Here is a 26,958-nt window from a genome sequence, read left to right on the forward strand (position 1 = left end):
CATCAATTTTCTTCAAGGACAAAGTTTAGTTACAAAATTATCAAAATTCATTTCCAATAAAAAAATATTGTGTAAGGTTGTAGCCTAAGGCTACAACTAATTTTGTAACTAAATTTTATCATTTCTTTAATTGGTAAGTTACACATGCATTCAATGGGTCTTGAACCCACATTCTTATCCTGCACTTAGAGCTTATAAGGGAGGAGGTGCAAGTTCAGCTAAAGCTAATTTGCCAAATAGCAGCCATATTCTCAACCATGCCGTAGCAGACTGTTTGCAAGTCTACACACTGAAGTCCATTTCAGATAGAGTTTTTCCAAACATGTATAGCAGCCCAACCTCCCTCCTGCATGCAGATGATACCTTCGACCCTAACCTCTCTTGAACTATGTTCATTGTCAAAAATTATAACATCAGTTTATGAGATAAGATTTTGTGTCTGCCAGCTGCTGGTTTAAGTAAAATGCTCAACTTTTGTATCAGAAAATCGGTTTACAGAACCTTCATCACCAATTTTTCACTGATTTAAATTGATGAAATGCCACCCTTGCGCCCTAGCAAATCATTGGTTCAATTTCTGAATAGATCAAGGTCACCAATAGTCTCTGCAAGAACACAAACCTTCTTTAAATCTGTGAAATCGAGCTCGATCTCGCACAATGATTTCCCTATCATAAATCTTCGATATAATTTTGATCACAGCATGACAGTCCCCACATATCCGAAGGTTCTTAATTACTTGAATTGGGGTACCCTCACTTGTGCTAATCAAACCAAAAGCCACAGCCAACTTCTCACTGTGATAACACAATGCATTCTCCTTCTCCTCCTGTCCTATATCATGCAACACAAAGTTAGTCTCAGCCACATACCCATAGGCTTTAACCTGGAACTTTATCTCATCTAGCTTCGCATAAATCTCACACCAATTTGCGTGGCTCTGGTCACCATTTATAAATTTATGTATGACACCATCGACTTCAATGTAGCTAAATCCTGGTATCTTCTTCACATCTCTACTCTTCATGGCTTCCCTCACCCTACCCACATCATTCCATCTCTCACGAGCTGCATAAACATTTGACAACAACACAAAATCTCCACAACTCTTAGACCCCATCTCCAGTAGCTTCCTTGATGCAAATTCAGCCATTTCCACATTGCCATAAGTCTTGCAGGCACCAAGCAAACTCTGCCAAAGAACCACATCAGGAAACATAGGCATAGAGTTTATAATATCATAGGCCTCTTTGAGCCTCCCAGCTCGACCCAACAAATCAACCACACTGCCATAATGCTTAACATTAGGTCTTACCCCGGACCCCGCCATTGAATCAAACAACCTCACCCCATCTTCCACTAAACCCGCATGGTTGCACGCACACAGAGCAGCAAGATATGATACTGCATCCCGGTGTACTCCAGTTATACCCATTTGCTCAAAAAGCTCAAGTGCCTTAGCTCCATCACCATGCATACCAAACGCCATAATCATGGTGTTCCAAGTAACAAGACTCTTCCTACCACCCATATTCTCAAACACCCTATACGCTTTATCAGCAAACCCGCATTTTCCATACATATCAATAACTGCATTACAAACTTGAACATTCATATCCAGCTTCTGTTCCATGATATAACTGTGAATCTTTTCGCCTTCTTTTGAAGCACCCAATTGCGAACAAGCTGAGAGAGCTCCAAGAACAGTGACTTCATTAGGCTTCCAACCTTCCACCCCCATTCTCTTAAACAACGCTATAGATTCATTGGGTCGGCTTCCTTGAGCCAACCCAGAAACCAAAGCATTCCACGACGCAATATCTCTCACAGACATTTCATCAAACAGCTTCTCCGCACTATCCAAATCGCCAACTTTTGCATACACATCCAACAAAGTAGTCTGCAAAAGAACGTCAGCATCAAACCCAAATCTCAAAACTTGAGAATGAATCTGAATAGCCTCAGAACGAGCTAGCGCACGTGCACAAGCCTTGAGTGTAAAGGAACAAGTGAGAGCGTCAACTCTGTGAGAATAGCGAGACATGGTTCGGTACCATGAGATGGCTCTGGTGGGTTCAGGACCAGAGGCGAGGCCTCGAACGACGGCGTTCCAGTCATTGGTTGATGGGTTTTGGATTTGGTGGAATATGCGGGTGGCGTGAGATAGGTCACCGGCGGGTGAGATAGAGCAGAGCTCGAGGAGTTTGGTGCGGTGGGAGGTGCAGAATTGGAAATGGCCACTGGTTATGAAATGGGCTTGGAGTTGTTTGATGTGTGTGAGACTGAGAGAGTTGCATTTTTGTATCAAAGAGTCAAGATAGGCCATGACAATGCCATGCTACGTTTATCTGGGATCGGGACTGCATTAACTTTAACTTTGCACTCTTGCTTCTTATTTGTTTATACAAATGCATGAATCACCACCGACTTATTCTACAATCTAAAACTAATAAGTAAAATCCCGTCGTCTAGTAGAAAGAAAAGACATTAACATTACATGCACGTTTCAAGCCAAACTTGTTTCGTCTCTACTCTTTACATATTTGTAGACAAGAAACTCTACCTACTGAAGCAATAAGTGAGGAATTTTATCTTTCTTACAAACCCAATTGCAACAAGCCTGCAAATTTGATTTGAACTCTCTGTAACTGTAATGAAATCAAAATCATGAGCAACTCGTCTACCACGACCACACTATAAGAAAGCCAAGATACTCCCTAAAATCACACTATAGGAAAGCCAAGAGATTCCCTAAACTGAATACCTAACGTCTGGCACAATTGGACCATAACGCAGTTACTAATTTAAGTAGAAAAGAAGACTTTGGGTTAATTCAGACTAACCCATAAAAATCCTCCATTACCCTATGAATGCTATTTCCACAATCATTAACCCATGCTTTGGCAGAAGACACGAGGTCTCCGGCAAAGAAAAGGTGAAAGATGAAAAAAGACCATTACATGAGGCCTTCAGTTGCCTTTTTGAGTGGCTTCAAAAGATTTTAGACCTAAATAGTAAATACTCCATACACGAAAGTAAGAAAAATAAAGAAACAAGGTGTCTCCTGATCAAATATCAAGCGTAGAAGTGAACGGTTCAAAGTTACCCTCATTTAGAAAGATGGAAATGATGGAAGAGTGATACAATTCATAATAGATTCACACTTTCTCAACTGATCAAAAACCTTCTCAAGGTCAACCTTAGTAACAATGCTTTCTTGTAATCCCTCTGTTTTTCTTCACACAATGAAAGCTTTTTGACCAAAAACCACATTATCCTTACTTCCTCTTTGAAACAGAGGTTGATTGGGGGAAAATGCTTAAAGGGAGAGGTCTAAAACGGGCAGTGAGGAATTTGGAAACATCATGCACAATATTACATAGACTAAAGGAGAGGTCTAAACTTTCAACCTTTAAGGTGTTGACAACGACAATTCATATCAGCAGAACTTTGTAAAGAATAGCATAGAAAGAACACCAAAAAAGTTTCCGATTCGATGAGCATCTATCTTTTAACCACGCATCACCTTACTTTTCAGACTATCACAGTTTTACAGATACTGCACAAAATTTTATGTCTAACAACCCCAAATAAATAGAACACATATGAAGTACAAACAATCTGCCAGTAACAACACACTGCCAAGCAAATTTGGAAAATACAAAGAATTTCAATTCGCTTCTCATATGCCATTGAATCCCACATCAACTATCAGGCAGTCTCATCACAACTTCAGCTGGTGGTCGTAAGGTGCACACCATCTCTTTCGTCTTCCCAAAATATACCTGCAATATGTAAATTTTGTAACTCAATGACGCACTAAACTATCTTGTAATTCCCTGACCAGACATTATCTTGCATTTCCTACCATAAGAGGATTCAGAGGCCATAAGGCCCCAGTTAACAACCAGAGTGCACAACTGAACATATTACCATCGACACAAAAAATATAGATCTGTATGGAATATCCAGAGCAAAACTTGAAAATATGAAAAAGCAGGACCCATAATACCTGATCCAGTGAATTCCTCAGCTTACTCTCCATTTCTTCTATCATCCTTCCCATATTACAAAGATGACCCTCTGCAACTGAGAGGCTCATATCCATCTAAAAAAGAAAAGGAAGAAAGAAATTTTAGGAAGAAAAAAGAAGTGATGAAATTCCCCCCCCAACCACCCCCCCCCCCCCCAAAAAAAAAAAAAAAAAACACAGGAAAAGAAAAGTAATTCCAAGACACACACAGGTAAAACAAATACTACTCTCTCTCTCTAGAATTTTAAAGAAAAAAGATCAATCATATAATCCTTTAGTTCTGATAGGTATTCTCTGGTGGGTATTTTAAAGAAAAACAAAAACTATATATATTTTTTTAATATGAACTTGTTATAAAGCCTATTCTTAGATTAATTAGTAGAGCCTCCTACCAGCTTAAAAGATTAAAAATTCAAACCGTGCCTAGCTTAATTCGTCCCTAATACAGCTAAAGAATATGAAATTGTCAAAGACAACAAAATTTACAAACTTTTCATGCTCATATGTTCTATATTATTCTCTATTATGTTCATGCAGCACACATTTAACAGTTTTTATGATTTGGTTACAATGATTTGAATTCATTATGCGTATAATAACTATATTTATATTTTGGTGCCTTGCTTTTTACTCGGGTGACCACCTTTTTCGCACACTTCAGGCCATTCAAAATAAGGCCACTTTTCAACTTCGACTACACTACATAAATTTAATCATCCAGTCTTTGCAAATTCACTCAGGCACAAAGGTGAATTTCTCTTTCATTTGGCTTCACCAGACCTTCAAATGAATTTTTTAACATGCAAAAAGTATGGGGAAAAATATTAAACTACCTGGTATAAAACAGAAACAAGTATGAAGTACCTGTCGTCTGATTGACCCAGACAAGCTAAATGTGCCTGATGACTCGTTATCCGTAGTCAAAGATAGCATGACAGTACTGGTTAACCGGTAATGAGCCACTCCCTCCTCCTCTGGCCCCACCTAGATAAAAATGAGTTGCAGTATGACTGAAGGAAGACTGACAGAAATATGTACAAAGAAAAAAAAAGGATAGTGGGAAATTGCAAGGACATCCTACATGGACACCACCACATCTACATTCTAGAGTCCATGGAAAATAAACTTTACCTCAATGACATGTATAGCATCCCATCCTCCCTCCTGCAGGTAACCCCTTCGACCATGCCCTGTCTTTGAGCCATCTTCATCCCTCAAAAATAGTAGCAAGTCATTAAAAGATACAAAAGTCTGCTGACTGCCAGTTCAGGAAAAATGCTTACCTTTCTTTATTAGAAAGCATGATACAAAACCTTCATTATCATCTTCCCACATATAAACTGAGGAAATGCCACCTTCATAGTACCTACCATATCATTGGTTAATCGAACTACTACAGTTTTTAGAACACGATAAGTAGTTCAATAAGAAAATTCATAAAATTTGTGTAGAAGATAAACCTGAATCTAGTTTTATTTAAAATCAGACAATTGGGGAGAGATTACAAAGAAATAAGTTTTAATATTCAAAAAAAAAAAAAAAAAAAAAAAACTAAAGGACGAGGTAAGTAAAGGACCTCACTGGTCACGATAAATTGCAAAGATGTCATTCGCTTCAACTTCAAGTTTCCTCAACTCTAGTGATGGAAGGGTTCCGTCCTCTAATGGTGGATGGTACTTATTTGACCAAGGTGATCTACATGGAAATAAAGTAACAGAAAACAATATAAATCACCAGTCACCACTTTAGCAAAGTCCTTTTCCTCCCCCAACACACACAGCGATAATGCACAGTGAGAGGGAACACTGATAATAATACATCCAAAGGTGCAAAGAATTAATGAATGTATCCAAAGGTTGAAAATACATCAATGACTCTTCATGCAAAAATAAATGTATTGGTAAGTTACACACGCACCCATTAGGTTTTGAATTCATGACCTCACCCTCCACCCACTCTTGTAAGAGGGGGAAGTGCCATTTGAGCAGGGTCATTGGCTATTCAAATAAATCTATCATATTACTTAATGTGTGCATAAGAACCACATAAAGTACTTGTGTATAGAAAAACAGTATGGTAGCAACAAGTGATTTAAATTATAAGTCATGATGAGCTTCTCTGATTGAAAACCATGCTACTCCTTTCAATGGACTTTGCTATGGAAAAAGGCCCTTGGAGCTGCAATGATCTCCAAACCAAATATCCAGATCCATAATTTCTTTGATAGGTAAATGATTTTTTTTTTTTAATCTTTTATTTTAATTTATTACAGACAGAAGAACAAGTACATCAGTTCTTTCGCTCACTGAGTATACTGAGTGTACACCCTCCTAAAGTACAAACTCCAAAGAGCTCAGTATCCAGGTCCACAAATTACTGGCAGATGTCTTAATCTCCAAAAGAGTGTGCAAGAAGATTCACCAAGTAGGCAAACTCAATAATCTATTATGCTATAACCTAAACCAAAACTTTTCAAAAGCATTAAAAGTTGAGTATCTACCTATAGGAGTCGGCATCTCTGTTGTATTCACACAAAATAAACTCCTTCCCTTGATCCACATCGCATAAAACCTGTTTAGTCAGTCCAAAAATATTTTTTAAATGAAGCAATAGGTTACAAAATACTCATATTTGAGAAAGCAATACATTATTTATCCACAAAAAACAAAACTGGCTCCAATAATTGTTTGCTTCATTGATAAGTAATAAAGAAATCTTATTAATTATAAAATTAAAAAAGAAACCTTATTAAAAAAGATAAATAACAAAAAGCTCAAATGATAGAGCATCCTAAAAAAAATACAACGAGAAGCTTGAGTGATACATAAACTCAGCTTAAGAGTTCCACCGCACCCCCAATAGTACAACATTCTAATAAGACACACAGAAAACAAAACTTGAGTTCATTAACATATTTATCCATGCCCTCAAAAGTCCGGCTATTCGACATTAGACAAATAGGGGTTACATTCCATGTGATATTATTCCTAAGTTTCCCATACAACCCTTTCAAACAGCAATAGACATCAAACACCCTGTGTGGCATCATCCACTTAACCCAAAATGCTGAGAAAAACAGAGGACCACAAATGTCAAGCAACTGAACGATGAAGCAATAGAAGATTCACTGTTAGCCATGCACATACACACTGATTGATCAATGGTAGATTACTCTTAATAAGACTGTCCATGGTCTGTGGAATCTTATAGATGGAACAAAGTGAAGCTTAAATTACCAGAGGTAAAATCATTATATGGTACGTGACCCAAAAAAAAAAAAAATCATTATATGGTAATACTTGACCATACAAAGAGAATTGCAAAGTAACACAAGAAGTGAGGAAAATCATAAGAAGGTAATTATTGCAATGTTGGAACATTCAAAATTTTTTGAAATCACACCCACACAGACGAGATCAATCATCAATCAACACAATAAGAATTAATATAAAATAAGATTAAAATATGATAAAAGGCAAGCCAATGAGCTCTAACTCAAAGAACACCTCCTTCCCTTGGAAGACCGAGGTGGAGAGTCAAGTCGTGGGTTCAAGACTCATTTGGGCGTGTGTAACTTACCAATAAAAATAAGAGGACAAAGGGCAATACATTGTGATATTCTCATTTTTCAGAGCCATAGAACTTCCAATTTAATAAATCTTTTTCGTTAAGTGAATTTAATTTTGACCCAACAAAAGAAAAGCCCTCCACTATTTAGCTATGCAGACTAATATGGTTCAATTTTTTTTTTTTTTTCTTTTTCCAATTTTGGTTATGAAAAACCTAAAATTATCAGTTGGTTGCATGTGACTAAATTGTTTGGACTCCTTTTCAAATTGAAGGGAAAAGGAAATACATAATCATAATAGTGGAACTATTAGAAAGTGTGATTGGAGGTATTCACAAAAGGATTTTCAAACCCTCCCCAATAATAAATTTTTCTTTTTTTTTTTTTTCATTTTCAAAAAATGTCAACGAAATGGATTTCTGGGTATGAATTAAAAACTAGTTATATCTAACATATCTATGTAATTTTTTTTTTCTTTTGAAAAGATCAAATAGAAAATGGTACATTCTCAAAATTCAGTCTTTAAAAAAAAAATCAGGAATTTGAAAAACTAATCGATAAATGCCAAATAATCTGAACCAATTCAAATGGCAGATTACACCAAACCCTAACGAAAAACACAGAGAGTGAGAGAGAGAGAGAGATCCATAAAATATGCAGCAAAAAAAGGAAATGAAAGATGAAACCTGGAGGGGCTGATCAACTTGAGAGAGGAGATCGGAAGAGTGATGGGGCAAAAGGGTGAGGAGTGCTGAGAGTGCTGTCTCCGTTTGCTTCGGAGGTATTCTTCTCATCAATCCCATTGCTGCTTCCATTTCTCTCTCTCTCTCTCTCTTATTATTCTCTGTGTTTGTGTTTGTGTTTGTGTCTGTGACTCTATTTTTATGTATGTATGTATTTTTTCCTTCCTTTGTCAAAACTCAAAACTCAAAAGAAGGTTCACTTTGTTTGTTTGTTTGATCCGAGTTTCCCTCGCGGGAACCCACTGTCCCCAGCTACCTCAACCTCCACTTCCTGTTTCCAAATTATCACCCTCACCCTTACTATTTTATTATTATTTCTTATTTCTTATTTAATACCTCCCTCTAAAAAATTCACCTCAAAAATATAAACCACTTGTTCATTGGTATCTTTATTGGGAGATGTCCACCTAATAAATTGATAAATTGATAACAATAACATGACCAAAAAAATAGTATTGAAGTGATAAGTGAATATTATCCATCTTGATTATATCAAGACCCTTTATGATTATAGGTTTATAGCTCAATTTTACATTTTTAATAGAGGGGTAAAAAGTTTAAATTTTTCCTCTTCTAATTATCAAATTATTAGACAAATCGAGTAACATAAGCTTGTAACAAAGTAATGTATTAAAATTGTTGAAAATATGGTGAAATTGATTTGATTGAAATTGTGTGGTCTCATGGTCTAGAGTCGACCTTAAAATGGCTCTTTGGGGCTAATGGCACTGTGCGCGCGCGCGTGCGCACACACACACACACACACATATATATATATATATATATGACATCTTCACTTTAACCAAAAACTTTGTTGACTTCACCTTCACCATTCTAAGTGGTGTTGATTATTTATGGTATGCAAGCTGCTTGTCATGGTTCTCATAAAGTTATTTCTCACATCTTTGCAAGCAATGTAATAGACCTGCTCATTTACTAACTAAATATGTATTAGGTATTGATGATTTTTCCATTTGGATGGAAGAGAATTCTTGTTTTATAGAACAAGCTCTTCTGCATGATGTAGTTTCTGTTTTTTGTTTGAATAAAAAGTTTAGTCTATTCATTCAAAAAAAAAAAAAGAAAAAAAAACTTTGTGGATACACACTACTACAATCAAAATATAAACATCATTCTTCTACCAAAATCTCATAATGGCATCTTCACTTGTAAATTTCAATGGGCTAGAGACTGGAGTACAAGATTATATGTCATTCTCGCTGATTCTATAAAATTAAAAAAAAAAATTAAAAAAAAAAAAGTCACTCTCACTCGTGTGCTGTATCAATTACTGAACTAAAGATTTTGATTCAATTCATCCATTCATTTTATGTGAATGGATTTATGTGATCATTTATATCTTGCATGTGGACTCTTACCTATTAAATTTATAGCACAATTTATGTTGCAAATGACAAGTCCAGTCATATCGTGGGTTTTTTTTTTGGGTAACCTTTCATATCATGTTTTAACACACAAGTCTTACTCCCCTCAAACGTCTAATTGAAGATAAAATGTGCGGCTTGCTTTTACCAAAATCCCTGTGTGGGGGGCTAAGTGCATGGTGGGGCTCCTCATGCTCATCATTTGCATTGCAAACAGATAATGAATTGGTCTTTTTTTGTTTTTTTGTTTTTGTTTGGCAATCCAAAGCTCTTAGAAAATCTGCTTGTTTTTTGTGCATAATTTTTTGTGTGCCATATCCCTTAGGGATGGCTCTAACTAAGACTTTTGAATCTAAGATATCATAGATCTCATGAGATCTTAAGAACCACTGGACCAATTCCATACTTGGATAGATTTAACAGTGATGAGTTGTGATGCATGTTAGCACATACTCATTTAACCCATTTGTACAGGAAAGTATAGTGATGACTGATGAGTTGTTTTGGGACCTTTTGGTTCTACTTTTCCTAAGGCATGATAGGCAATGAAGAGTTGATTTGAAGGCAATACAAACAGAAAAAAGCCGAGCAAAGAGTTGGGAAATAGCTTTTGTCTGTGCTGAGTTGTTAGCTTAGTAGGACCCACTCACGGGCCCAGTTAGTGGGTAAAATGATTTTGGCTTTAGGCCCATATTGACTGTCATTCTGTGAACTCTACGCTAATAATATTTGTAATGCTACAAAGTTTCCACTTTTACGGGGTACAAGAGAAATGAACGACAGGCCCTTAATATGTTTTTTATATTTTTGCAGTGGCTAATTCTCAAATTCGAATCTGCGACCTCTCGCTTAGTCACATACACAAACATGGTTCGATCTCCTATGTGTTTAAAGGATTGGTTTGCAATTCACTGCTTGACTTCATTAACTCTTTTTTCCCCTATTTTTGCTGAATAATTAGACCACTATATTTGTTTGGGTTGTTATTTGGAAAGAACTTCGGTGGAAACAAAACTTCCAAGTTTGTTTTCTCTAACGAGCTAAATTTAAGTTTTACTATTTCTTTCTTTTAACCCATTTTCAACTTCAGAAGTTCCGAATGTTTCAATGACAAGATTCATAAAATGATTTGGCATGTTGGCGGGTTTGGTAGGGTAATGACCTATGAAGCCCTGGAAATGGAATTTACTTGAACAATTTCGCCATTCCCACACACAGTAGAAAAATTGCACTATTGATATACTGACGCCACGGAGTATGGATTCCAATATAACAGAAAATTAAAGATTTTCTTGCTTTGCCTTCTTATAGATATTACAAAAGAATTTTTCTTGTTAACACGTTTATAACATATTTCAAAAAGAAAATCAAAATAAAAAGAAAAACCTCTTGAAAAGACATCAGCTGCCAACTACCAAGTTTCATTTCAAAAAACTTTAATCAATTAGAAAGAACCTTGTTGTGCCAAAAAAAAAAAAAGACCAGCAAAAGTAGGTACACTTTCTTTACTTTCCAAAACGTTTTTGATACATCCTATGTTTTGGAGTTCAGTTTCATCCTTCGCTCTTCATACGATGCTGCAACCAGTTGAAGCAGTACTAAAAGTTAGAAGAAACCCTTACCATGTGTCAATATAAATATTACTGATGATTAGTGTTGAAGACAAAGTAATATAATATCTGCGCGCTTTTATGACAATTATGAATTCAGGCACAGTTGCAAAGAATTATGTATCTCAAATCTCAACATGCTGCCTCTCACATTGCATGGCATCCCTTGAGTTAAGCTAATAGAATTTTAACCAAGGTATCATTTCATTTCTATAGAAAAGAAGAAAATAAAGCATATAATTTAAATTACACAGATTATAAATGTTATGAGTGAAATTGTTTTGTACGGGAAATAAATTGTAAGTGCAATTGTTTAATTTTGTTTTTTGGGATTAACCTATAAATAATACATGTGTACCAGTTTTAATTAACTTCTAATCCTAAATACAAAATTATTCAATGACTCTAGATAATGAGATTGTCTCTTGCTAGCTGGACAGTCTAGGACAACCTCTGAAAGCATTTCAACCAAGATCCATGAACAAAGTATCTTATCAAGAAGCATACTAGAGATCGCACAATCAGACTATAGCTTATTCCTTTTTCCTATTAACAATGCACTACGCCATATCCAACCAGTAACCGAAAATGACATTTTTGAGAAAAACCAGGTAATAACCATTCAATCACATCAAAATGAACCCTTCTTAGCCAAACACTTTGCGAATGTTTATGGTAAATTATAACTTATGGTAAATTATAACTTACGTTCAGTTGCCCGTGACATGAGTCGAACATAGGAAGCTTTTTTCTTGGATTTTCCATTATTTAATGAGCTCTGATCTGAAAACATGAAGGCAGTATCAGCAATAAAAGATTTACATGAGTATATATTTGCAACCAGCAATATTGCTTGGTGGTAATGTAATGAAGTCATACAGTTCCAGCCAAAAAGATAGTAATATTACTTTCAGCAGCACTTGATATGGGCAAACAGCTTAGCAGAGCTTCATGAAATATTGCAGCTTGGAGCTGGTAACTGTGGCATTGATTTGCAAAGTGCACATGCAGAGCTTGTCCGGCATCTAGGGAAATAAGCAATTCAAACATTATGAAGTAATTAACACTACTGCAAACAGCAATGTCAAACACGGCAAGCACATGATAAACAAAAAATGAGTAGAAATTAGATGTGAAAGAAGTGCAGGACTGATCAAGATATGCTACCATTCCTAAAAGAGGAATCAAGTTCACACAATTAACATTTGTATCCTTTTTGCTATAAGTACCTGCTGAACAAATAAACTTGAGACTTTCAAATTCACAAGAGTGAAGAACCAATGGAAGCTCTGGAGCTATGGCATACTGAGGTTTCCTCATTGTCCTGTCAGTATCCAGTAATGCATCAATCACCTACAAATTTCAGTATTTACAGTGAGATTCCTTTATTTATTTATTTATTTTTATTTTTATGCAAATGTGAGTTTCTTTCTGATTTTAAAACAAATGCAACTTCCAAGAGGTAGAAATATAAGCATCTTCATTCATTGAGATTTAATTCATCAGTGCTGCAAATGGTGATGGTAAGCAAAAAGCCGGGTCTCATCCTTCAAAAGAGCTTTCAATATCTCTTATGATGATCATAAATTCATGAACTTATACATTTGTTCTAATTGACTACACATGCAGTGTGGACCTTAAGAAACAAACAGCAACAAGCTAATTCCATTATCTGGATTATCAAACAGAGTGTTTCATTATAAGGATAGTTTATTCATGTGTACATAAATATAGAACAATATCCACAGTGTTTCATCCTAATGGAGATCCACTAGAACCTAAGAGATTTAGGTCAACTCAAGTTGAGTATTTAATGGATAAAATTATGAAGAACAGTTTAACATTGAGACAGATGCAACTCATTGAAAACAGAAGTGTGTGCATGCTTTGAAAGATAAGTGTCAAGAGTATCTGCCAACTATTGTTGGCCATCATCACAGTATATTTGTGGAATTTCAGATTTATGAAAATGCCAATTGTGAAGATCTTAGATGTAAGAAACAAAATTAGTTACAGGTAACATACTATTCTTGTGTCCATTGAATTTATTCAATGGCTTAAAAGAGCTAAACTAACAAGCTTAGGAAACCAATAAATTGTGGGGAAATTTGGTACGTACATCAGCAGATTCAAGACCTTGGCCAATCAAAAACAGTACAGACACCATGCAACGAACTTGATGCCATAGGAAAGCAGTTCCTTTGATTTTAAATGCCCAAAGTTGATTGCCATCATACCTGTAGGGAATCAGAAAATTTTAAAAGAAATACTTTTTTCTATATATATAAGTAAGAATTTTAGAAACAATACTTCGACAATTTTTATCAAAGAAAATTTCAATGGTATTTTTCTGCTTCGTGTAATGTTGACATCATTACATAACCAAACTCTAAGATAAAAAGAATATACACAACATTTTTTTATTGGTAAATAGTTCAGGTTAAAAAGAATATACACAACATATTAGAAGGAAAATTTCAAAAATAAATATCATGAGTACTAGCAACAAGAGTTGAAACAAAAAACTCTAGAATACAGATTAAAAATAAATCAATCAAACAGAAATACACACATATGTATGTGTGCATATCATGCTTACATAAATCTCAAAAGGTACTGTAAAAATATGCACTTTCCTGTCTGCCTGATAACTCTCAAAAGTGAAATGAAAGGGCAAAGATATTTTCGCCTTGCCTGGAAAAAGACCAGGACATGTACTTTTATATATATGACAATAAGGAAGCAAAATTAGCATTACCTCTAAATTGGATCACTAATTATAGTGAAAATTACACCATTTTCTATGTTATTTGCACAGAATGCTCATAATTAGTGTCTAGATTTTGGTTATCTTAAATAATTAGTGCAATCAAAACTGGTGAGCTGCTAAAAATCTACTAACAAAGCCTCAGTTTAATCACTTGCAGTTAGCTACACACTCCTTTGTACATTTCACATGTATTATTATTTTTTAACTAAAATTCCCAGAATTAAATAAGCTACCATGTAACTATCATCCAAACAAAAACTAATTAGCCATGGCTAAAATGGCACTTCCTACTCTCACAAGAAAGGGAGGGTGAGACCGTGAGTTCAAAACCCATAAAATGTGTGTATAACATGCCAAAAAAAAAAATTATCTAACAAAAATGTAAACCAGCAACAAACTACACTCTTTATTGTTGTCCCTTACTCTTAGTGCCTCAACAATGTTACTGTTAGTACTACTTGCAAGCACAATTGTAAGGCCATCACAATAGAACTCAATTTCATCTATAAGGGCAAGAAAATTTGAATTAACTAACTTCATTAAACAAGAATTGGGTTGGAAGATTTGTCTACCAATGTTAACCTCACATCAGAAGGAAAAATTTCGAATGACGTGACATTCCGCCTGTAGTTGTGCACATTTACTGCATCCATTTTACAAAAATTTCTGAAGTCATGTTCCCCAACAAATTTCCTACCAGCACTCTCCATAGCCTGGTCAAACATGAACCAAAGAGATAAATATTTCTCAGTTATTTGCAAAGCACCAAAATGGGTCACAACATGTTGCAATCCTAAAGGGCATATATTCGCATACCAAGAGATTCAGGTTTTCCCTCCAAAAGAAATATTTATACTCCCTGCTCAAACAGCTAAACCTGCAAAGAAAAGCAACAGATTAGTCTAACAAAAAGAAGGCCAGTATAGAGACCAGGAAAATGAAACTACATAGGCACCAGCTCAACCATTGCCAATTGTAAAGAAATCAATGGTTATACTTGCAAATTGAATGCAAATCTATCTAGAGAATGAAGCATAGGAAGAATGTAACATCTTCACTTTTTATTTTTGATTAGTAATAAATTTTTTGTTAAAAGAAAAATTAGGTTAAATGTCAACTTGTAGAATGGGTTGGTTTAGTTGTTTAAACTGCTTTGGGCCTGAAAGGAACTTTCAGGTGGGCTTCAGGTTGATTTGATAAAACAAAATGCTGCTTGCACTTGGAGGATCCCGTGTCCTCTATGGTATGTTAACTGAGGCCAAGTATGAGTAATGGGGACCTAGATGACCTGTGGGCCAGGCATGGTGGATCATTTCACAGCCCATTTTTCTTTGTTATCTACTGAAATTTGAAGACTTCTTATAAAATTTGAGTTGGTGTATCTTGAGCCGAGCCGAGATCTTTGCCAAAATTTTAGTCATTTTACCCCTCTTTGCCTTATGTTTCCTGGTAACCCTGAAACCTCTGCTTCTGCTTCCGCAAAATTTTTCCTTTCCGAAACCACTTGCCTATGCACCATCAACCGCACACTGTGTTAGCCCCATGCACTGCTCCTTCCAAAGTCACACAAACTCCAGGTCCTCTCCTTGCATCACTCCCAACAACTTTTCTTCCTCGCTTTTCAGAATTAGGGCCTTCATGCAGCCTATGAGACATTGGCTAGTGAGGCTGAGGCTGGGGCTGGGTGTTAGGCTCGGCCCTGAATCTTGTTTTAGTTAAAGGGTCATGTTAACGGGTGCCCTTAGGGAAATTGTTAATAAACCATTTTAGGAAATTTTTTACACCACTTTTATGGAAAATATAAAAAGCCGTCAAAAAAATTAATTGTTTTTTTCTTTTCCCATAAAATATTTCTAAATTTTTTTCTAAACCAATGCTTTTAAGGCATCCGTTAACTTTTCCCTTAGTTAAATAAGGGAAGTTGTTTATATTTTTTGGTGGCGCCTCCAAAGGTTGGTCTTTGCCATCTCCAATTAATCCATCGAGTGCTGCTCTTTAAAAACACCTCCAGCCCAATAATCTCAACCTTCTGGTATGATGACTATTCCGCGTTTGGTTCCTTCCCCAAACTCAGTTACTGCAAAAAGTCCTACACCAATGGTGCAAGATTGCAATCCCTGGCTTTTTTACTGTTCCAATGAAACGTTGGGTTGGGTTTCTTCCCAACAACTCGATCAATGTTGATTTCAACCATAATAATCCAACCCTCCCCATCACCACAGACCGCATGCAGCCCCTGCCTCTCTCGATGATCTATAACTTGAACAGCAATCCCCCATCTTCCTGCATGATCTCAAAGGATTTTGAATCAATTTGAATAAAATTTTGTACATGCATGATGTTGGAAACAGGGCTTTTGTAATTTCAAATAAAAACACTTAAAAGTAGCACACATCTTAGTTTTGTATCTTGATTAATCACCAGATTGATGGTTTTCACTAAGATATTGTCAAAACATGAATTCTCAAGAGTACACCAGTGCCATGCTCTTGTTTGCAATCACCATTAAGCGAATTATGGCTCGCTACATCTACAACACTTGAGGGATCCACTACATGCCATATGGCCTCAAATTAGAATTCAAATTGCTTGCGATACCCAGAAGCCAAAGAGAGATCTAATGTTGTCAAGGAAGCAGGTAAAAGACCTAAACCAGATTCCTCCTAGTAAAAGACATGAGACTCAATCCAGATCTCTAAGGTCAGTACAAAGCATCTCCTTGACCCACAAAGTTTTGAGGTCACTTGGGCCCTAGAGATGAGAGTCACGATTTAGAATAACCCACTCTTTTGGATATTGCACCCACTCCATAGCCCTTCCAAGCATACCAATTTCACATATCCAATGGGACATGTCACATGCACTTCATCGTCATCTGGAACATGTCCATCTTAAAATATCATGCTCAAAACGGTCTCTTATTGATTGAACTGATCCTCAAAGATTCTTAATGGCCCACCAATGGCATGACAAATTATTATCAACTGGGAGACTACCAAAACAACCCTTTGGTTTTTGTACTACACACTATATTTCAATTTTAAAGAAGAACAACATATAGCAGAACAAACTCCTTTTGCAAACTAGGAAATTCATTATACAAATTCACCATGAGAAACAAGGAAAATTTCCAGAAAGGTAGACAAACCTTGCACTGAAGCCAACTGGAACTGGACACCACCCTAAAACTCGAATATCATTAGGAAGGGCTCGATTTAGCACTCTCACATAATCAATTTCTCCTTCTGTGAAAGATATAAAAAATTAGAAAAAGAAAGGCTAACCATAGTTATTATAAATGTATATGGTTTGAGCATAATATCAAAAGATGTGATAGAATAATAGTTAAGCAATCAAATTTATTTCCTATCAACTTAAACATCCGGGACTAGTGGTAAATGGTAACTAACTTATCATGGTATCAAAACAGTAGTCCAGAACCTGAATCTTGTCTCCGCCTACCTCCCTTTAAACTTAAAAATTTCACGTATTAGACCTCACTTATTGATGGGGAGTTTGGGCCACACATGAGGGATTTTTTTTAAAATAATGGTAAAATGATTAAATTTACCTAAACCTAACAGCTTAAGTTTTGGGACTAGTGATAATTTTTTAAATTGTATATAATCTAGCTAGTAAAGAATTTAAAATATAGCTCAAACTATTAATAAACAAGTGAAAGCCACACTTTAAAATCTCAACCACTAGGCAACATTCGTGGATTCTTGCCTAAACCAAGGCTTCATGCCACCATTTTCATCTGAGCCTCATCTAACTAAATATATGAATACCGTCTGCCATCTTTTGTAGACCATAGTCTTCCAATGAGGAATACAATTTAAGGTCAAAAGTATAGTAACTAAGAAGTAATGCAGGCACAAAATACATTCGTTAATGATACTAATAAATCTAAATCTTTACATTTAGCTATTATTAAGATTCTACGATAAAGACTTTAAGAGAAAGAAAACTTCAACACATCATTCCAACAACCTACCTTACCATATGAATAAAAGAAAAACCTTGCTTAAAGGCCATTGGCCCATTAGCCTCTTTTTTTTTCTTTTTTTCCTTAATTCAATTTTTGCTGATTGGGGGACAAAGTTGTTTACTAACCCTATGTTTGGTTTGAGGGAAGGGAATGGAAGAGAAGAGAAAAAGAATAAGGGGGAAGGGAAAAATGTGGGCCCAAGTGATAGGTTTCTTAACAAATTTAGCTCATTTTCTTCTCTCATGCTATCGAAACATCAGAAAAGATTTTATTTCTCTTCCTTTCCCTCCTCTTCCTCCCAAACCAAACATAGTGTAAAGGATCATATTAGTAGGGGAGGGGGGTGACAGGTAGTAACTTTTCAAGCATCCAATATCTTCTCACAATTATATATTTATATAATTCAATGATAATAATGGTGTTGATCATTGATTTAATTGGTAGATAATAAATATTACAAAGAAAAATTAAGATTATCTTATTAGAAGTATTTTAGATCTACCATGTGGTTCCAATTAACTTAACTAGTAAAGTCTCTAATGGTTGAATAAGAAATCTGGGGTTCGATCCCCACCTACACCAAAAATCGATTGGTGTCTTATTCTAACGATAAGAGCACAATCATCAGAAGCGGATACCAGAGATTGAGACTCTATAAAAAAAAATAAAAAATAAAAAAGATCTACCATGGGACCAAGTATTTGGTCCAATTATTTATTTATAATTTTTTTTTTTTTTCCGATTTAGCAAGATTCCGAACCTCCACCACATTAAGGTTGCATTTTTTCACCCACTAGAAGCAACATTGTGAGATTCTGAAACTTAAATAAATTATATTTGATAACCAGCAAAAGCTCAATGTTCTACATTAGAGTAATAGAAAAGGATATTTTGGCTGACCATATTGATCTTCTAAAACAATATCTCCAGAATTGTTCACACCAGTTCCCTTGAGGTTTGATCGTAAAAAGAGAGCAATCACCTGCATCAAGCAGTTGCCATCCTCTCAATCATCCATGTCACAAGAAAGTGGACAAATTTACAGCATACTAGTATAAGAGCATAACCCATAAAAAAGAATGAGCCATGTCATCTTACAAAGTTTAGGGATACGATTTTTGAAAATGTTGTCTCAACCACTATATAGTTTGGTGGGAATTACAAAATCAGTACAACCAAATTTCATTTTTTTGATAAGTAAGAATGATATATATACGAAAAGCTACTCTATGCATGAAGAACATAGAGCAAACCTAGAAAATACAAGAAGAAGAAAACAGAACAAAAACAAAAAAAGAAAACCAAACAACAGAAAAATTACAAAAGAGAAAGAGAAAGGGAGCTAAGAAAAGAAGGGAGAGAGTCACTAGTCGTGAGTCTCCATGCCCTAGACCAATCAAAAAGAGTCCCACTAAAAGAAGTAAGCAACTGATCACTGGTGCTATCCAAATCCTCAAAATTCCACCGATTCTGCTCCTTCCAAACACACCATAGGATGCCCAACAGAACTAAATTCCAAATTTGAGACGAGTACTTTCCCAACCAATTCCACCAGCCAAAAAGCAAATCTGGTATTGATCTAGGAATAACCCAAGACAAGCCAAAAGTTATAAAGACAAAAGTCCATAATTGATAAGCCATCTCACAATGAAAAAGTAAGTGGTCTACCGTCTCTCCACAGTGACGGCACATCACCAGTCCACAAAATCCAATCTCCTCAATCTCAAGTTATCACCCGTTAGGATCTTATTCCAAGCTGCACAAAAAACAAAGAAAGAAACTCGCCTGGGGCCTTTGTTCTCCATATAGCTTTCCAAGGAAAGACAATTGAGGGAGAATCCCTTAATTTATTATAAAATGACCGGATGTCAAATTCCCCATTAGGCTTCAACTTCCATCTCATCCAGTCTCCAACATCCATTGGAGGAGTATTAGCTCCCAATAAACGAAGGAAATGCATCCCTTCATCCAATTCACAATAAAAAATTTCTCTAATAAAACGAACATCTCAAATTCTTCTCTCCTCCGCCCCTTGCCTAGACAAAGAAGCTTCTACAGAAACCTCCTTATCAATGGCAATACCATACAACCTTGGGAAAGCCAATCGTAAAAGTTGATCCTCATACCACCCATCTTGCCAAAACTTACTATATTCCCCAACCCAACAACAAACTGACAATTTTTTCTGAAATCCTCCCATCCCATGCGAATACCTCTCCACAAACCACACCCATGAATTCCCCTACCCAGCTTTGAGGTTCATCCCCCCAATCTTCCCTGAATTTTGAAGCTACCACCCTCCTCCATAACCAATCCTCCTCCTTTTCAAACCGCCATAACCATTTCCCCAATAAGGCTTTATTGAAAGTAGTAAGTTTCCTTATTCCCAAGCCACCATTGGCTATAGGTGCACAAACTTTATCCCAACCTACCAGATGGATCTTACTATCCCCCCAAAGAAAGTCCCTTTGCAACTTTTCAATTTTATTAGCCAATGAGTAGGAATGGTGAATAACGATAGAAAATAAGTAGGAAGACTAGATAGCGTACTCTTGAGTAACATCAATCGACCCCCCTTAGACAAGTACAACTTCTTCCACCTAGCTAATTTCTGCTCAATTTTTTCCAAAATTGGATTCCAAATTGAAGGGGAATTATGTGAAGCCCCCAACGGCATACCAAGATAAGACATAGGAAAAGATCCAACTCTGCAATCCAAAATTTCAGCCAGTACATGCACATCAACAACCTCCCCTATTGGAACCATTTCACTCGTGTGCACATTGACCTTCAAACCTGTTACCGCCTAAAAACTAAGTAATAACAACCGAATATGAAGAATTTGGTCCACATCTGCATCACAAAATAGGATAGTATCATCTACAAACAATAGGTGTGAAACACATTCCCCACCACCCCTCCTACCCTCAACTTTAAAACCACGGATCAAACCAGCTCCCTCCACTCTTCTCAACATCCTACTAAGCACCTCCATCATGATCAAAAACAACATAGGAGATAGTAGATCCCATTGTCTTAAACCCCTTGAGCTACCAAAGAAATCAACTGGAGACCCATTAATCAAAACAGAGAACTGAATTGTGGATATAGAAGTACGGATCCACTTAGACCACTTCACTCCAAAGCCCATTCTGTTCCACAAATACAGCAAAGCCTCCCAATTCACATGATCGTAGGCTTTCTCAATATCAAGTTTACAAATGACTCTGAGAACCCTACTCTTCCCTCAACCATCCACACACTCATTCAGGATAAGAACCGAGTCAAGGATTTGTCTCCCACCCACAAAGCTATTCTGAGTCTCGAAGATCAACTAATCTAAAACCACTCTTAAATGATTTGCCAAAATCTTAGCCAAGATTTTATACACACTCCCCACCAAGCTAATAGGGCAGAAATCTCTAATATTAGAGGCATCATTCTTTTTAGGAATTAATGCAAGGAAGGTAGCATTAAGGGATTTTTCAAAATTACAATGATGAAAAAACTCTTCAAAGACCGCCAGGACGTCTTTCTCCACTACTCTCCAACAATGATGATAAAACGCCATGGTAAACCCATCCGGATCTGGAGCTTTGTCCCTTTTCAAGTCACTAACAACTTGAAGAATCTCCTCACTCTCAAACTTCCTTTCAAGCCAAACCCTCTCCATATCCCCAATACAAAAAAAAAGAAATTAACTATTAAGAACACCCTGATGATAGATGCCATTCATTCAGTAGTTATTTACCAAGGAGAAAGCATCAACTTGTTTAGCTCAAAAGCCAATGAATGCTCAAAGAGAAAAATAAACTAAATCAAAAGATGAAAAGATGATATTAACACATTTACTAATGTTAGAATTATGGTTAAGTAATTAAATTAACCATTTCCTAACAACTTATGTTTTTGGGACAACCGATAATTTATCATGGTATTAGTGCAACAAATCATGAGTTTTTGATCCTTAGCTTTACTCTACCTCCCATTTAAAATGTTAAAAATTCCACATGTTGGGCCCCACTTATTAAAAGGGAGTTTATGCCCACAAATGAGGGAAAGTGTTAGAATTATGGTTAAGTGATTAAATTCACTATTTCCTAATAATTTAAGCTTGTGAGACAATCGCTAATTTATTAACTATATTAGCAATTTTTCCACTAGTATTGGTAGTATAGGCCCACTAGTATTGACTAATTCCACATTAGTCACCAGTATCTTGGATGAGAAGTTTTGTCAAGCGATTGGTAGAAGAAGACTTAAGCAAAGACCCATAAACTAAATAAGACTCACTTATTAATAAAATAAATCCCAACGCCCATAACTATGGTCCATACCCAACAATAGTAGAATTACTAAAATACCCTTGACTCTGAAGTAATTGAATAAAACATAAAATAAAATATAAAAACCTAGTTAACTACAATGGACACTTATTTTTGGGCTTTGCCTTTACCTAGGCTTCCAAAAAGGACATTGCTTATCCAAACATGCTATGGTTGCACCATCAACAAAACATCAAAAATATTAAGCACAAGTACTCAAATGATTATAACAATTTTTGCTACCCAAATTCTATCAAAAGAAAAAATCTTTTTGCACCAACTTACCTGTCCAACAGAGGAAACCCCCTTGTCTGTTCTACCACACCTAGAGTACTGTGACTCCTTCTTGTCACCAACTAATAGCCTTGTTTTCTCAAAAGCTTTGAAAATTTCAGACTGCAAGAAAAATTTGATAACATATGACTTAACAAAAAAAAAAAAAAGTTTGATAACATAAAGAAGTTCATGTGGTAAGCAATTAAGTGTAATTAATTTATGGACCCATATATGCCTTATATCAACTATAATTTAAGCAATTGTTTTCTTGTTTCCTTAAAACATCATATTTAAAGAGCCAAAAAAGTGAAATATTGATCAGTTATTCACCAAGTACAACCGCCACCATAAATCGGAATGTAAAAGTGTGATATCCTGTGCTTATTAGTCTAATAAACTATTTATAAGAATCATTGTCTATTATTATGATTATTATTTTGGGTGAAACTAATTTTTTATCATGAAACAATGTACTCAAATTGGTAATACCCAGTAAAAAACTATTCTTCATAAATTACCCATGGAGATAATGTGTTAATTATGTAATAAATAAATAAATAATTTTCTTTTCTCATTAGAGAATCACTCACCTAACTTTTACTTTGATAAGGCCCTTTAGATATTTAGTGGGAACTTTTGGAATTTGTCAAAAAGAATAAGGGCAAGATGTAAATTCCTGGTTGGGTCAATCTGTCAATGTGAAATTAAGGGAAAATAGTGGTAGCAGTTCAGTAATTTTACCCAAAAACATGCGTCACCAATTTTCTCCTTCCCATCTCACCCATTTCCCCTTCTTGGCCAGTCACAGCCACCCCCCCCCCCCCATCTTCATCTCCTTCAACTCTTTCTCTCTCCCAATAGCTAACTACACAAGCCACTACCGTTCACCAAGACCCACCAATATTTGCCACAAAGTTTGAAGAAGTGAGATTAAAATCTGAATTTTTTTGCATGGGTTCTGGTGGTAGTTACCTAACATATATATTAGTTCTAACATTCTTGAGACCACTAAGCTAAGAAGGAAGGACACTTCATTTGGGATGCTGTATCCATGCCTTATTGCTGTTGTACCAGGCATGTCATATTATAATTTTTTAGAAATTGCTCGTGTTGCCATGTCATACCCGTGCCCAAGCCCATGCTTCCTAGCCACTAAGTAAACCATATCTATCATTCTTTTTATATTTAAATGTCATCAATTAACACTAGCCAGGCTACAAGAAGACCCTCAAGTTACAAATTAAATCCTGCATGAAAAGGCGTGATTATACTTCAGTTATACCTTTTGTGGATCACTAGTTCATAACTCTGAAAAAATAACAATCAAAAGAATAAATTAAAAAAAAATTGAGAGGCAAATAATACCTCAATAGTTGGTTCCATATGCGCCTCTGAAGCAAAAGCATAGAACCTGTCATGTAGCACATTAAGTCATTTATATCTGTATTCCACTGTCATAATGAAGAGGGTGAGCTCTTCTAACATGATAATTATGATAATGATTAAAATTCCCATGAAGGACACTGCAGGAAAGAGGAATATCATTTAGTTAAAGCCAAAGCTTCTTGTCTTTATGCAGCCTGCAAGCTTTAAATAGTAAGAGCCTAAAGATATGGAATGTTGTTTTAAAAATACAAAATTTTAAGTTATTATTAAAACACCTTCAAATATACGAATAAGATTACTGCATGTTTCCCAAAAAGGAATAAATAGACAAAAAGAAAGAGAGAAACTCAGCCTTATTAGTTATTATGAATATCTTTTACCTCTAGTGTTGGCTAGTTAGAAGGTAAATTGATTTTTTACAAAGGGTTTTGTACAGTATTAAGGAGAATCAACATTTCTTTAATAAAAAAATTATGTTTTCCACCTTTGTCTTATTATGTCATTGTAAATTATATAAGTAAATATTGGTCAACAGAAAATATATTCCAAATGTATCAAGCTGAATATAATGGCTACATAATTTACCTTTGCCCAAAATACATAATTTTTAGAGCAACGTATCTCTTGCAATGGTGATTCAGGGTCCTTGTGTTATAACCTGCACCAGAGGTGAATAAGTAAATCTAAATACAGACTTTTTTTAAAGGAAGATAATTTATTGGAATGTTTAGATACAGACGTTGTCACATAGGCACCCAGTGTTCAGCAACTGACACATTTCACAAGAAGAGGACAGTATAAACAACAACAATTTCATTAAACTTAAAACTTGAAACCAGTTTATAAGAAAACAAATAACAACCATAATTAAAAGAAAAGGAAAAACAGAAGGAGCAGGGAAAAAAACAGTTATAGAATTTCCTGCAACATATCTTCAAACAAACCAGTTCTGCAATTAAAACTATGAAGCACATATTTTTTTCTTTATGCCAATGCAGATTGCAATTATTTTTGATATTAAATAGCCAATATTTTTGTCCTGATATGTGAGTTTTTGGGCCCCAAGGGAAGGGGGAAGGAAAGATTCAATCTAATAACCTCTGCTTCATGAGGCATGGTCACAAGCTGATTGTGCTATCCCTTGGGCTTAGCCAATATTGGCCTTGAAAAATAAGACACCCACAAAGATGATGAATAAGAACAATAAGAAGCAAATAAACCATGAAGATATCATACCTCATCTCAAAAATGAGGACTCTCTCTCTCTCTCTCTCCAGATGTCAAAACTTGTGCTTAATGATGATATTGACTTCTTTTTTTGCGCGCGCGGGGGGTGGGGGGTGGGGGGGGGGAGGGGGGTCAGGGCACTTTCCTGAATCATTCTAATGCAGTTCTTGTAGCCACAAAATAGATGGATTGAAAGCATTAAAGCAAGAAAATTTATGTAAAACCCAAGGGAATGTCGAATGCAGGCAACAACCACCAATCTGAGACATTCTAGGCCATATTAAGTTTTTTATCCACAACCAAAACTTCATAATTACAATTAATATTCATCAATGTCAAATTCTTTCTTCTTAGCCAAAAAAAAAAAAAAAAAAAAAACCTATCAATTTTATGGTATAACTGTGTAAGTGTTATACATAATTCTTTTTCAATCACATTTTTGTAATTGTTAAAAATAAAATAAAATAAAATAAAAACGAAGTCACAGGCTAAACAATGTATTGGACATCATTGGATCAATGGAGTGTGGGAAACAAAACCTGGGATTTTCACTGCTAAGTTCTTTACTGTGTTCCTCTTACTACCTGTTTTTGACTCCCTTCTTTTCTCATCAAAACAATGACTACTATCTACAACAGCTCTGTCACATGCTTCCTCTATCTGCATCATCACTACTACATAATTAATCTTTTTCTTCTTTTCTGTGTTTTTTTTGTTAATTGTGCAACAATTTTTTACATTGAAATCAAGAGCAACAATACATAATATTACCAAAAAATAAATAATTACAAAAATAAAATAAAAAACACTATTAAAAGTTTAGAATTACAAACCTCGTGACAACGACAACTGGAAAGTCGAGATAAGAGCATTGTATTCTCTGCCTCTAATTCCTGGTTTATAGCTTCCAAATTAGTAACTAAAAAGCCATAAACTTTGTAGACACTATTAATTCAAAGAACAAAAAAAATTGGAAAAAAAAAAAAGGTTGTAGTTTGCATTATAACCAAATAGCGCCTTTGAATACAGCAAAAGTAGTATGTACCTTAACTCTGTGTTGAAGAGAGTGTACGAGAGATTGCAGACTAGCGATGAGGTCTCTATCTTCCTTCGACATGGTGGCTCTCAAATTGCTTTGGACTTTGGACTCTCTCTCTCTCTCTCTGGGAACAAAGAGTTGCAAGTATGAACTAAGACGAGGTGCAAGACGAGACGGCGGCGTTTGAAGAGGTAAGAACTTTAAAAAAAAAAAAATTATTTATTTATTTTATGTAAGTAATTGAATTTTATTGAGAATGAATTTGGACTTAAAGTTTTTTTTTTTTTTTTTTTTTTTTTTTGCCTACCACGGTATCCGGGGCTTTGCCCCGACTAATCCGTTGGTCGACCCGGGTCGCACACCTGGCTGTGGTGGGTGAGTTTCCCAACGAGGATTTTCTGCATCCACAAGGTCTCGAAACCGAGACCTGCTTAAGCGAGAACAAGCTGCTTACCACTTGATCCCAACCCCCGTTGGTAATTTGGACTTAAAGTTGGAAATCAAAATTTGAAGTACAATTAGTAAAACCTCATGTAAATCTTTTACACTACATTTCCAAACCCCATGTAATTGAATTTTAAAACATTTTATACTAAATTATCTAT

The 26,958-nt window shown here is 35.6% G+C and overlaps 3 protein-coding genes across 5 annotated transcripts; all 3 read right to left on the reverse strand.

Annotated features, from left to right (window-relative positions):
- Positions 1-102: 102 nt before the first annotated feature.
- On the reverse strand, positions 103-3,139 carry LOC115975484 (pentatricopeptide repeat-containing protein At1g34160-like). Its single transcript, XM_031096269.1, has one exon. It carries the CDS (start codon positions 2,324-2,326, stop codon positions 593-595), a length of 1,734 nt encoding a protein of 577 aa, XP_030952129.1. The 5' UTR covers positions 2,327-3,139; the 3' UTR covers positions 103-592.
- Positions 3,140-3,437: 298 nt separating this feature from the next.
- Positions 3,438-8,457, reverse strand: LOC115975485 (probable F-actin-capping protein subunit beta). The gene is made up of 8 exons (XM_031096270.1): positions 8,288-8,457; positions 6,534-6,604; positions 5,615-5,728; positions 5,317-5,399; positions 5,165-5,238; positions 4,898-5,017; positions 4,013-4,108; positions 3,438-3,785 (listed from the first exon to the last, which is right to left on the reverse strand). The coding sequence occupies exons 1-8, from the start codon at positions 8,414-8,416 to the stop codon at positions 3,705-3,707; spliced, it is 768 nt and encodes a 255-aa protein (XP_030952130.1). The 5' UTR covers positions 8,417-8,457; the 3' UTR covers positions 3,438-3,704.
- Positions 8,458-10,985: 2,528 nt separating this feature from the next.
- Positions 10,986-26,547, reverse strand: LOC115975486 (tRNA pseudouridine(38/39) synthase-like). Of its 3 annotated transcripts, none has more exons than XM_031096272.1 (15): positions 26,360-26,547; positions 26,148-26,207; positions 25,899-25,974; positions 24,673-24,745; positions 24,067-24,112; positions 22,711-22,821; positions 19,001-19,082; positions 17,258-17,354; positions 14,926-14,986; positions 14,692-14,822; positions 13,459-13,576; positions 12,569-12,692; positions 12,248-12,364; positions 12,048-12,122; positions 10,986-11,306 (listed from the first exon to the last, which is right to left on the reverse strand). In XM_031096272.1, exons 1-15 carry the CDS (start codon positions 26,429-26,431, stop codon positions 11,263-11,265), a joined length of 1,287 nt encoding a protein of 428 aa, XP_030952132.1. In that variant the 5' UTR covers positions 26,432-26,547; the 3' UTR covers positions 10,986-11,262. The 3 variants fall into 3 exon arrangements, with proteins under 3 accessions (XP_030952132.1, XP_030952131.1, XP_030952133.1); XM_031096271.1 differs by having other exon boundaries at positions 25,854-25,974; XM_031096273.1 differs by having other exon boundaries at positions 25,854-25,985; positions 26,360-26,382.
- Between the last annotated feature and the right edge of the window lie 411 nt (positions 26,548-26,958).

Source organism: Quercus lobata, chromosome 2 (assembly GCF_001633185.2).
Source record: "Quercus lobata isolate SW786 chromosome 2, ValleyOak3.0 Primary Assembly, whole genome shotgun sequence".
NCBI lineage: Eukaryota > Viridiplantae > Streptophyta > Magnoliopsida > Fagales > Fagaceae > Quercus > Quercus lobata.

Excerpts from the sequence above, each read along its gene's own strand:
- LOC115975484 (XM_031096269.1), bottom strand. The coding sequence starts at position 2,326 with ATGGCCTATCTTGACTCTTTGATACAAAAATGCAACTCTCTCAGTCTC.
- LOC115975485 (XM_031096270.1), bottom strand. The coding sequence starts at position 8,416 with ATGGAAGCAGCAATGGGATTGATGAGAAGAATACCTCCGAAGCAAACG. Across the intron at positions 6,605-8,287 it reads AAGTTGATCAGCCCCTCCAG|GTTTTATGCGATGTGGATCA; the intron begins GTTTCATCTTTC and ends CTGACTAAACAG. Across the intron at positions 5,018-5,164 it reads ATGCTATACATGTCATTGAG|GTGGGGCCAGAGGAGGAGGG; the intron begins GTAAAGTTTATT and ends ATTTTTATCTAG.
- LOC115975486 (XM_031096271.1), bottom strand. The coding sequence starts at position 26,431 with ATGTCGAAGGAAGATAGAGACCTCATCGCTAGTCTGCAATCTCTCGTA. Across the intron at positions 19,083-22,710 it reads GGGTTTCCTCTGTTGGACAG|GTGATTGCTCTCTTTTTACG; the intron begins GTAAGTTGGTGC and ends TGCTTGATGCAG. Across the intron at positions 11,307-12,047 it reads CATGTCACGGGCAACTGAAC|CATCGTATGAAGAGCGAAGG; the intron begins GTAAGTTATAAT and ends AACTGGTTGCAG.